Source organism: Mustela putorius, unplaced genomic scaffold, assembly GCF_011764305.1.
Source record: "Mustela putorius furo isolate JIRA1106 unplaced genomic scaffold, ASM1176430v1.1 tig00000580_pilon_pilon_pilon, whole genome shotgun sequence".
In the NCBI taxonomy this organism is placed as follows: domain Eukaryota; kingdom Metazoa; phylum Chordata; class Mammalia; order Carnivora; family Mustelidae; genus Mustela; species Mustela putorius.
In genome coordinates this window covers 4372386-4384263 of record NW_025421423.1, presented here as the reverse complement: position 1 = coordinate 4384263, position 11878 = coordinate 4372386, and the positions used below count along the sequence as shown (strand labels likewise).

Sequence of the window (11878 nt, the reverse complement as noted above, 5' to 3'; positions counted from 1 at the left end):
GCATTATTCATAATAGCCAGAACATGGAAAAAACCTAAACACACACACACACACACTGGAATATTATTCAGGCTTAAAAAGGAGATATGCCATTTCTGACAACATGGATGAACCCAGAGGATGTTATGTTATGTGGAATAAGCCAGACACAGAAAGAAAAATCCTACACAATCTCACTCATGTAGAATCTAAAAAAAGTTTAGAAGCAGAGCATAGAAAGGTGATTACCGGAGGTGGGGAGGGCAAGGAAATGGGGAGATGTTGGGCAGGGGGTACAAAGTTGCACTTATGTGGTATGAATAAGTTCTAGAGATCTAAAGTACAGGGCGGTAACTATAGTTAATAATATTGTATTTAGGGACACCTGGGTGGGGCTTAGTCGGTTAAGCATCTGCCTTCTGCATGGGTCATGATCCCAGGCTCCTGGGATCGGGTCTCACATCCTGCTCTTTGCTCAGTGGGAAGCCTGCTTCTCCCTCTGCCTGCTACTCCCCCTGTTTGTGCTCTCCCTCTCTCTGACATATAAATAAATGAATAAAATCTTTTAAAAAAAGATTTTATTTTTATTTGACAGACAGAGATCACAAGTAGGCAGAGGCAGGCAGATATGGGGGCGGGGGAAGCAGGCTTCCTGCTGAGCAGAGAGCCAGATGCAGGGCTCCATCCCAGGACCCTGAGATCATGACTTGAGCCGAAGGCAGAGGCTTAACCCACTGAGCCACCATGAATATGCCCCATGAATAAAATCTCAATATATATATATATATATATATATATATATATATATATATATAGTATTGCATACTGGTAATTTGCTGAGTAGATCTCAGGTGCTCTCATCACACACTCGCACATAAATACACACAAATGGTAACAAATGGAGCAATGGATATGTTAATTTGCTTAACTGTAGTAATCCTTTCACTATGTATATGTATGTCAAAATGTTGTACACTTTAAATATACACAGTTTTTTTTTTTAAAGAACCAGTCCTGACATACCAGCACAGCCAACTTGGCAGTCCCTCTGTGATTCCATTTTGTAAGCTACAAAATTGTTTCTTTGAAATCTCTTTAAAATTGCTCCATTTCTCTGATGCAGCAAGAAGGCAAAGAGAAAATAATTGCTTTCCAGTGGACTCATGCCCACGAAAACAAACCCAAGTGTACTGCTGCTAAAAAGAATCCAGTCTGCCACACTTCCTATTTTTTTGGCTTTGGAGAATTGGACAGAGCAGAACCGAGGAAGGCACGGTATACACCGCACTGAGTCATCCCCTGAAGCGGATCCCACCCCCCTCCCCCGGCCTCCCGCGGGCTGCTGCGCGAGGGCAGGACCTCCTCTCACCGCTAACCCCTCGCTCGTACGCGTCTCCGCGAAGGAAACCGCAGAGCTCACTTCCTCACTACCATTCCCGCCCGCAACCTGCACATTTCTGGTGGAAGTGAGCAACGAACACCACACCAGCCTGAGCGCGCACTCTCTCTCCGGTCCCCGGACTGCATTCAGTCCGATCTCCTGCTGTGTCTGCCTGCCCGGCTCCTTTCCCCGACTTTCTTTGCGGAAAGTGCAGTCTCACCTCCCCTCCCTCAAAAATCTGCTGGGTTCTGGCCCGGCTGCCGGACGCAGGTTCCGGACACCTCCCCCCTTCCCCCCACCCCCACTCCCGTGTGATGACGCAACCGAAGCCTGACCAATCACAGAACCTCGTCCTGCAGCCTGGAGACTGGGGGCGGAGACTGGGGGACGCTGGCCCGAGCGGCCTCTGGGGCTCACATCAGGTTAAGCGCCCAGAGGAAAGAGCAGCGTCCTCACGGCCTCGGCCTCGCTGAGCTAAGGAACCGGTCAGGAGCTTCGGGTGGCCATGCTTCCTGTGCCCTATCCTCGCCAGGATGAAGCCATCCCACGTAAGAGAAAATGGGGCCCGAGCTCTTCAGCACACAGAAAAGTAAAGATGAGTGGTGCAGAGAAAGGCGTGGAGAGTCCAGAGTGGAAAAACTTGATAGTACAATTTGTTTACTTGGACGCAGTGATCCCAGTCCCAGGGCTCCTCGCCCCCCGCCCCCGCCCTGGTACAAGCACCAGGAACTCTCCTTCGCTAGGTAAGTGAGGGTTAGCTGGATTTCTGTCCCACGACCAAAGAAGGGTGACGAATACAGCAACTGATGCGTATGCGTGCACGAGAGATTTGTAGGTAATGAGGAAAGAGACCCTAAAAGGGGGGACTGGCTCGGGCAAGGTGGTGCAGAGCCTCGGGGATTCCTCTTTGCTGGGGGAGAAGTAGGCCTTCCAGGCCTGGAGCTGTCAGCAGCAGTTCCAAGAAGTCTCCATCAAAAGATGTCAGGATGCTAGAATGGGCCGTCTATGCACTACCGAAAAGGATGCTTTCGTCAAATTTGGGCTGTTTCAAAGTGGAAGGGATCAGCAGACAGATACAAGAGAAGGTCTTTCTCCTCACGGTGAGATGCCAAGGGTACAGAGTCGTGTGATCCTTTTCCTTGAAGAATTGCAAAAGCAGAGGTCTGGGGCTGGGAAGGAGAGTATGGGAATAAAGACGAAGCATCTTGTCTTGGAGCAGTATTGAATGCGGCACAGCCCAGGGCCTGAATGGACCTTCCTCCTCTCTTGGCTCTTCAAGCCAGCTCAGGCCAGGAAGCTGAGCCCCCAGGAAATGGACACTCCTCCAGGCCTGTGGCCAAGAGAAGACAGCCCTCTGCTAGGAGGTCTGGATTGCTCAGTGGAATTCTTCCAAGTCCCGCAAGAGGCAGGACCAAGAGGAGGGTAGGGGAATTTGCTCCTCTGCCAGAGAAGTGAGTTTTTCCCACCTCTCTGCGGAAGGATAGGGTGTAGGTAGTTGGCTAATGACAACCGGAACTGCTTCCCCATTCCGTTTTTTAAAAATACAATTTTGCAAACGTACAGGGAGAGGGTTCACGCATCATTTAGTCATAGATGGCAAGAGGATGAGTAGGTCTCTTCGGCTTCTTAATTATAACCTGGCCCAGTTGTTGCTTTTTCAGTTACTCAACAACATTTATTGAGCACCTACTAACTGCTGGATCTCTTAGATCCTGGGGATACAACAAGGAAGAAAACAACCAACCAACCATGATTTACGACTTGAAGGAGTCATTCCCGTACCAGGAAGTGGGGATACCATCCAGCCAACTGGCCATGGCCAAATCCCAGGAATCCTTCTCTGACTATGGAGCCCTTTCAGGAGGCTCCTCCTAAACCCAGCCCAAATCTGCCCACTTCTCACTATGTCCTCGGCTTAGCCGGGGCCCAGAACGACATGGTGTCTTGGCTAAATCACTGTGACAGTTTTCCGAGCGGGCCATTTGCCTCCAACGTTGCCTCCGCCACCACCAAGTCCATTCAGCACCCAGAAGTCACAGTGGTCTTTGCAAAACAAAAAATCAGTTCATACACTGTCAAACCTAACAGATCTGCTGAGAGCAAACATCTAGATAGTTGTATCTATGTCAGTAATAAAATGAATGCTACCAGCAGGAGGCGAGTACGAGTTTGTGAGACTCACTTGGTGTCTGTGAAGAGTCAATGCTGGTTTTGTGTTCTTTGACAGTGGAAAATATCATAATGATGCATTCAGTTGTATAATTTGCTTCTGCCAAAACATAAATAAAGCTAGTCTGTGTCCCTCTCCTGCTTAAAACCCTGCAGTCGCTTCTCAGAGCAACTACACATAAAATCCAAACACCTTACCTTAGTGGGCAGGAGCCTCTGTGGCTTTCTCCCATCCTCCCTCTGCTGGCGCTGTCTTCCCCCTCACTGCCTCCTGCTTCAGCTCTCCCAGTTTTTTTCTCCCCCTAATACATACCAACCGAGTTTGAATCTCAAGGCCTTACCTTTACTGTTCCTCTTTCTTGGGACACCCTTCCCCCAGATCTTTGCAAGCCTGTCCCCTTTCCAATGGTCAAAGGTAACAGGATACTCAGTGGGGTTTTTATTGTCCAGGAATTCCAGCTAAAGCCCAGAGGTGAAGACAAAAAGGTTCTAAGCATCCACCATCTCAAGAGAGCTGCCCCTTCCCCTCCACACCCCAGAGTACCAGGTTCCCTTGCTGGGGTTTACTGAAAGGTGTCAGAATGTGCCCATCAGCTGTCATCCAGGCCTCCTTTCTAATCTTCATGAGATGACTGGGACTGAAAAAAAAAAAAAGGTAGGCTAGAGCCAGAATCCTCTGCTTTGTGGGGAGAGCAATGTTTGTAATAAGCAACAACCCTCGCCCTAAGCCAAATACCGGGGAGGCGCCAAGAAGTCAGCCATGGAGAGGGGGTCCCTGAGAGACCTGCTGTTCCCAAGCTGATTATCATTTTCTAAACTGCCCTAAGTCTAAGTCCCTTAGACTTTTGTGAAAGGTAGGATGGCTGGCATTGTTTCCAGCTGGGAATGGGGCAGAAGGGAGGTATTTACACTCCTACTGCTGTCTGGCAAGAAAGGAAGAATTTGTGGTGGGGTGAAGTGAACACTAAGAAAGGTGGTTTGGGCTTGGGTCCCCCAGAGGAGGTTGCAGTTGGGTGTAGACAGTTTAAAAAAAAAAAAATGGGCGCCTGGGTGGCTCAGTCATGAAGCGCCTTCGGCTCAGGTCCTGATCTCAGGGTCCTGTGATCAAGAGGCTGCCTCCTCAGTGGAAAGCCTGCTTCTCCCTCTCCCAGTCCTCCTACTTGTTCTCCTCTCTTGCTGTATCTCCCTCTGTCAAATAAGTAAAAATCCTAAAAAAAAAAAAAAAAAAAAAAAATATCCATTCTTTCTGATTCTAACACTGCTATTACATAAATATGGAATATTATATCTATCTTCCTCTCTATGTTTCATGTGATAAGTTTATCTTTTTGTCTGTGTTCTGAGGGGATTGTATTAATTCTTATGAATTTATCTAACAACTCACTAAGTCAGTTTTCAATAGTGTATATGCCGTAGTTCTATTTGATGTGGGGGCGCATACAATTATTTTATTTCCCAGGATTGTTTCTCGGTGTCCCAGTATTCTACTCCGTGCTTCTTCTGCGCTCTGTCTTTTCACTGAAATAAACACTTGAATTGTTTTAGAAATTACCTCCTGCTTTCTGTATAATTCTTCTTCTTTGGCTCTGATCGATCTTCTGGTTCCACGTTGAGGCCACTTAATCTCCTCGGATGACTAACAGATGCTTGTCATTCTCCGGTATTTGTAAATAAGAAAGTCTGTATTGAAAAGGAGGGATGGGTCTTCCAAGTGCTGCGAGCAGTCACACGGGTCAGTGGGAGCTTTCCTAGCTGCCCCCAGAGCACATTTGCCTCCAGCCCCTGCTGGCATGGTCCTGCGGAAATCAGTGGCCAGACAGAGTCCCAGGCAGATGTTACCTTTGTCATGTTTGTCACATACCCGCTCATGCCAGGTTTCTGTCTCCCAAAAAGTTCTTGAGGTTTCTGCCTGGTGGGCGCTGTTCTTGGAATAAAACCCGTGCAGCTTCCCATTAGGTGGAGCCCTGATTTTGCAGGTTTTGCGGTGCCCGGCCCAGAGACCTCCAACCTGTCCTTGCAGAGTCTGCCCTAAGGGCTTGCTCTGGCAGCCTGAGCCCACTCTGCCTGGGCACAGCTGCTCAGAAGTACTGGAATTTAAGGCACCCCTGCCTTCCAGTGATGGCTGGTGTATCATAAGCACAGTTCCCTTGTCCCTTAGATGGGAAATTCTGTGGGGGTCTATTCATTGAATACAGGCTCCCAGAGTTCCTGAGAGGAGACATGATCTCGTTATCCACCGTGGTGACGGGATGCCCCCTTTAGAGCCTGCCTTGCCTTCTCTGTCTCACTTCCCCACTTCCCTGTCGGGTGTGTCCCGGGACCACCTCCCACATAAACTGCTTGCAAATGAACGCTCATCCAAGGGGGAACGCAAATGACAGAGTGTGGCAGGCTCTTTAGAAAGCTCTCTCTCCTGGTGTGGAGGAGAAGCTGGAGGGGGAAGCCGGAGGCCAGGAGATCAGCCTGAAGGCGCGAGCAGCCGTCCCACAGAAGGTAAGAGAGGGGTCAAGACCTCACTGTGTCTCAAAGACCAACACCTACAGCAGAGCAGAGCTGCCCTGAGATACTGGTTAAATATGGTGGCATTCAGAGGACTAGAAGTAGCCATTGTGGACATATCTAGACTTTGTCGACCTTCCTAGCATTTACCTTTACGTTTTTTTTTTTCTTAAATTGTTGCTGTTGCTGCTGTCATTACTGCTACTTTTAAGGAAGCATTCCGTCCATATTTGTTGAATGAATGAGAGGAGGACGAGATAAATGACTCCTTGGCTGCTGGCTGGGTCCGCAGTGCCATTCACTGAGAGAAGGCCCAGGGGGAAAAGAGCAAGTCTGGGGGAAGGGGGAGGCAGACAATCTCCTCTACAGACATATCAGATAACAGGGCACTCTGGGTACTTTCTGGAACTCAGGGTGCCGGGCAGGCGCAGGCCGGGGACTCATCAGACTATTTCATAGTCGCTGTAGCACGTGCTCCTGTCAATCAGGTGGAATCCAGTCCCAGGGCGGAGCGGAATCTGGGAGCCCCTGCATAGCCAGATGATAGCACGAGTTGTTGGATTATGAGGAGGAGCAGAGGGTGACGGTAGCCAGAAGCTTGGGCCTCTCACCCACTTAGGGGCTTGGGGCAGTGGATCTTCACCGCAGGTATAGTTGTACTAGGGTTTACAGGTGGAGCCTGAGCCCTGGGCCTGATGTCAGGCCGAGAAACCAGGCAGATCAGAAGACATCACCGAGCGAGGCCAGACCCCCAGCTTTTCCTTCCCAAGAAACATCAGGCCAAAGACAGCGAGCACTTATGGATGCTTACTCAGTGTGAGAAAACCCTTTCTAGAGCTTCCAGCAACTTAACAGAGAGTGGTTTTCCATTGCTATCTTTGTGTTCTGGGTGAAGAAGCAGCTTCAGGGAAAGGTTAAGCGTAGGGGACGATTTTTCATAACTTGCCGATGATTTCAAGGCTCTTTGAGGGCAGAGCTCAAATTCAAACCCAAACTAAGGCCTGCCTATACTCGACTGCCCTGCAAGGCCAAGTATAAAGTGGGAGACAAAGGGGAAAGTCAGCCAGTGGGGACTAAAGAGCTGTGAGGGGCTCAGTGGGGTCTCAGTGACCCAGGAGCGCAAGGCATAAACAGAAAAGTACTTCTCCAGCTGCTAGGTTAGGCAGAGGTTATACCCATGTCCATGCCCCCACTGGGGAGGTCTCTGTGGACTTGAGGGAGAAGGAGATATACAGGAGGTGTGCAATAGTTGGTGGTATGAGAAGGCGTTTGGTGGGTTTAAAAAGTGGGGAGCATCATCTGTCTTTGTACTTCCAAATCCAAACCTAGTCCTGGGTGCAAACTCATCATTCAAAGTATTTCCGAATGTTTGGAAGAATAAACAAAAGATCTACTAGATTTTTCTCGAACAAAGACCTTCCTGATCCCATATCTCATCTTTTTAAAATCTTCCCAACATGCGCTCCCAATTGCAGGATCAAATTCAAATGCCTCATCCTCGAATTCAAGCCAGTGTGCTCTCACCCACCTCAGCCCCCGCCACATCCCCCACACTCGGCCCTTTCCCTGTGTGTGCTGGAATTTTTATTTGCTGGTTTGTTGTTTTCTCAACTTCCCGAGTCCCCTTTTTCTGGTCATCGTAACCCTCACATTTTGGGTGAAGGAACTGTTCCTTCTGCACGGTTCATCCTGGGTGGAGCTGCTGATCCATTTCAGACACACAACACACGTGGACGGATCAAGTCCTTTCTGGGAATTCACAGAATCCCAGGAGGGAGAAGTCTCTATCCTCTGAGGCCAGCCTCTGGGGTGGGATGGGGGGCAATGTAAGGTTGGGGATGTCTGTGAACTACACCTACCACATGAAGAACTCTTGTTCCTCCCTGGAGGGAAGGAAGACCAAATACAGAGAAAAGCAGAAGCAAGACACCAGACAGACAGCCTCTCTCTCTCTTTCTGTCTTTCTCTCTCTCTCTCTCTCTCTCACACACACACACACAGATGCACACACAGAAAAGAGTAAGTGATCACATTATTTGAGTCTATTGTACTTCCCTTCCTTCCTCCTGGTTTCCAGAACCAATACATTCCTTCATGTGTGTTTGCTGTTCTGTGTTTTTGGCTTATGAATTTGGCTTGTGTCTCCCTTACTGACTAGCGTTCATCTGTGCTGGATTGCTGACAGTTCCCTAAAGTCCATGCGGTCTCCTTCTGGCACTCTCCACAGGTTCAGACACTGTAGTACCCGCCATACAAAGTCCAGAGGTGCAGGACACGTGAGAGTGGCTCTTGGGATCCGGCCTCCTGTTTCCTCAGTTTCCCTTCCAAACCAGCACGTGGTCATGCTCATGTTGGCAGAAAGTATCACCCTGGACCTTCTCCTTCATGCTTTGTCTCCACTACCCCCCATACCTTCGTCTCTCGGCTCCTCTGGGCCCTCCAATGTCTGCCTCTTCATGGGGCCCAGCCCCTCGCATAGGTCGACAGCTGCTTCTGTCATTCTGGTTCTGCTTCTAGACGGGGGACCTTGGACGCGGTGGGCTTCAGACCTTGTGACTCTATAACACAGACTCAGATTCAGTACCCAAAGGCCTCCAGCACTGTAAAGACGAGCTGTCCATGGCATACTTCCTTCCCTTAGTGTACCTCAGAGCATCAGTCTGCTTCTTGGCCTGAGGTCATCCAGGACTAGAGTGAAGGCTTAGAGACCTTTCAGCTTCTGTGTTTCAGCGGTGCGACGAGAACCCCAGGTGCTCAGAGGAGGAGGAATGGCAAGAGGTAGACAGGTTTAGGGGACCGGGGGATGTTGTGGAAGAAGCAGTCTACACTGGCTATCCGCAAATGGTGGTGACAGCTGTCCTGACATGGGGTAGGACACGAACAACAGCCTGGCAGAGGAGCCTGTGTGACTCACTGAAGTGACCCATGAGGACACCAGGCTGGTGGCCTTTGGCAAGTGACGTGAAAGCTGCTGTTCAGGGAAGGGTCTTGGATGCCCAGGATTTTGACCTTCATTCTCAGAGACTGAAAGGGCTTGGGTTGCTTCGGGGCCTCTTCCAGGAGGACCAGCTGGTTATACTGAGTCCAGCGCCCAAGCAGGACTGAGAAGCTAGGGCAGGAAACTCACCTCCCTTCCTGGGGTTAGCGGAAGGAGTCTCTCCTCCTCTGGCTCTCCCTGAACGCCCATCTTGCCCTGCCCACTTTGTGACCCACGGCCGTGGTGGGCTCTGACTAAAATGGATGGCGTCTTCACGTCGTGACCTCCGGTGCCTCCTGCCCTGCTCCTCTCTCCGTTCCCGTCCATGCCAGGCAGTTCCCAGCCCCCCGTCACTCAGTAGGTGGGACAGTCCTCAACAACCCGCTTCTGGGACTTTCCGACCTGTAACTGCCTTTTATTCTGTGACTCATTAGACATTCTTCATCACTCTTTCATTTAGGAAGCCCCTAAGTGGAGGTTCTGAGCTGTGTGCTTTTTTTTGTCCTCAATTTCCTTCCTACCTCAAGGACTATTTGGGTGGATTTGGTGATTCTGTTTCTCTTGCAGGGTCAAGCCAAGAGCCAGAACATCACAGACTCAGAGCTGGAGAGAGCAGACAGGCAGCCTCCTGCAGGGATTCCTTGCAAAGAGCTGACACAGACCAAGTCTGAAAGCAGCCCCACCATTCACCAGCTAGGCCACCTGGAACAAGGAACAAGGGACTTCCTGAGCCTCAAACTTTTTTTTCCATTTGTAAAGTGGAGCTAAAAATATCCACCTTGCAGGGTTATTAAGAAAGGCAAATGGGCCATATAATAAGGTTGATGTTTAATAACTGGCAGCTGATATTAGGGCTCTTTTATGCCAACCTCCTTGAAAGAACCCAGCAGACGTGCCCAAGACCACGTGTTGCTGCAGTCACAGTTCACCGTGTTTCCTGGGCTGGGGTTCTTCTGCCCACCCCATGCTGCCCCCACCAAGGGGGAGACAACAGGCAGGCCTGGAGGAGCATGACAGGAAATCCTCCTGCTCTCTGATCATCTCCCGAGGGCTGTGTGGCAGCGGCAGGGTCACCCAACTCGGCCCAGGGCCACTTCCACATCAGCGGTGGAGAATAAAGGAACGGGGGGCAAAGAGTCAAACAGAAGAAAGTGCCTGGAAAAGATGTTTTTATGTTCACTTACATGGAAAAAAAAATCGAAGTATACAGCACGAAGATATATGCATCTCAGAAAATTCATCTTCATGAACCTGTCGGTTCAATGGTAGTTGAAATTCTTGAGTGTTGCCTCAAGGAAGTCATACAATCAGGGGCTGGGGGTGGGGAGGAGGGCCTCCAAGGGAAAGATAGCCATTAGGCGCAATTTCTTTTGTAGTTTCAGATCATTTGGTGCTTAAACTTTTCCAGCAAGTCAGAGTTATATAAACAGATGCCGTACTAAAATACGATTGTGTAAAAATATAAAACTCCTAAAGCATGATGGCAATAGTAGTTTAGGAAATAAACATTAAAGTCTGGTAATATCAGAAAATACAAATGGGATCCTTTGAGCAGTTCTGTCTCTGTACGAACAGCAAAGGACGGATACGTATTACAGATGCGTGAAGAATAAGGCCTTCGGTCGGCACATAACTTAGAAAGGGTAACATGTCTAAACACTGACTTTGTGAGAAAACATGAAAGACATCTTACACTCAGCAACAATGGTTAAAGGAAGAAATTCCTTTCTGAAGAATGCAGGGGGCCTTTGTTTTCAACTCGCTCTTAACCGTGGTGGAAACGTGTCTACACCGCACGGGACCTCCTGCAAAATCTAGCACCAATAGATGGATCAGATTTTATTTTTGATCTGAGTCCTTTATGTCTTCAGTTTTGAGTGTATTGAGGTATGTTTTCTTTGGTTGCTGTTGTGATGGATGTGTAATAAAAAATAAACTAATATTTACAACATTTAAACCTTTTAGATTTCAGTGTCAACTCTTCACATAAGAAAAACTGGGAAACCCTTATGAATCATTGGAAGGTCATTACTTCCTGGCATCTGTCATGAAACTGTTTTCAATACACAGAACTATGAGCCTATTAGCACAGCTGTATGTTTTCTGGTCCAGAATCTTCCCCGTGCTCAGTGGGGAGGCCAGTCCTGTGACGGCCATGTCAGCCGTTCGCCATGCTTCACAGTAGTTATCCACAAGACGCACTCCATGGGGGCTGGAGCCATGCCAGATGACCTTCTGGGGCCTGCAAAGGAATTGTGACATGTTACTTTCGAGATGTTGCTTCTTTGTGGCGTACCTATTGAAGAACAAATAGGCCTAAGTCACAAATCAAGTCCAACTCTTGAACTCTTCATGGTCTGACCCCACATCATAGTCTCTCCCCACCACGGGGAACGTCACTCCTTCCAACTAGCTAAACACCCTGTATTCTATCCCCACCCAGCTTGGACCTGTCCTCAGACCATACTCTCTTCTTTTGTGACTCTGAACCTTTGCTCACAAGGTCTCATAGTCTGGAGTGGCTTCTCTTTCATTTTCAGACCATGGATTCCTTCTGGTCTTTCAAAGTCCCCTAAATGCCTTCTCTTACAGGCAGCATTCTTGACTGTCAGCCCCCTATAAGGAAAAAGCTTTCCTCTGTGCTCCCATCATCATACCTGTTACTCCATTTTACAATTACAGTGTTCCATCTAGAACTGTAGCTATGTGGTGACTGTCCTCCCCTATAGACTGTGAGCCTTGTAAAGGTTTATTACTATGCCTCCTGGGTGGGCATTGGGCCTGGCATAGGGTAGACACTGAGGAAAGCTTTGCCAAACTTGTTCTAATCTCTCTCTTTCTTTTTTTTAAGTAGGCTCCATGCCTTGTGTGGA

At 48.9% G+C, this 11878-nt stretch overlaps 1 protein-coding gene and 1 long non-coding RNA gene across 2 annotated transcripts in view; one reads left to right on the top strand and one right to left on the bottom strand.

Moving 5' to 3' along the window:
- The first annotated feature begins 1739 nt into the window (after positions 1-1739).
- Positions 1740-4201, top strand: LOC123392471. The gene is made up of 2 exons (XR_006607188.1): positions 1740-2103; positions 3022-4201. It is a non-coding gene; the product is annotated as an uncharacterized LOC123392471 (long non-coding RNA).
- Positions 4202-10157: 5956 nt separating this feature from the next.
- The window catches only part of COL15A1 (collagen type XV alpha 1 chain), a 102160-nt gene continuing 100439 nt past the window's right edge, over positions 10158-11878 (bottom strand). The window contains exon 42 of the mRNA XM_045081622.1: positions 10158-11247. Within this exon, the coding sequence (XP_044937557.1) occupies positions 11034-11247 (214 nt within the window). The 3' untranslated portion in view covers positions 10158-11033. The remainder of the gene's footprint in view (positions 11248-11878) is intronic.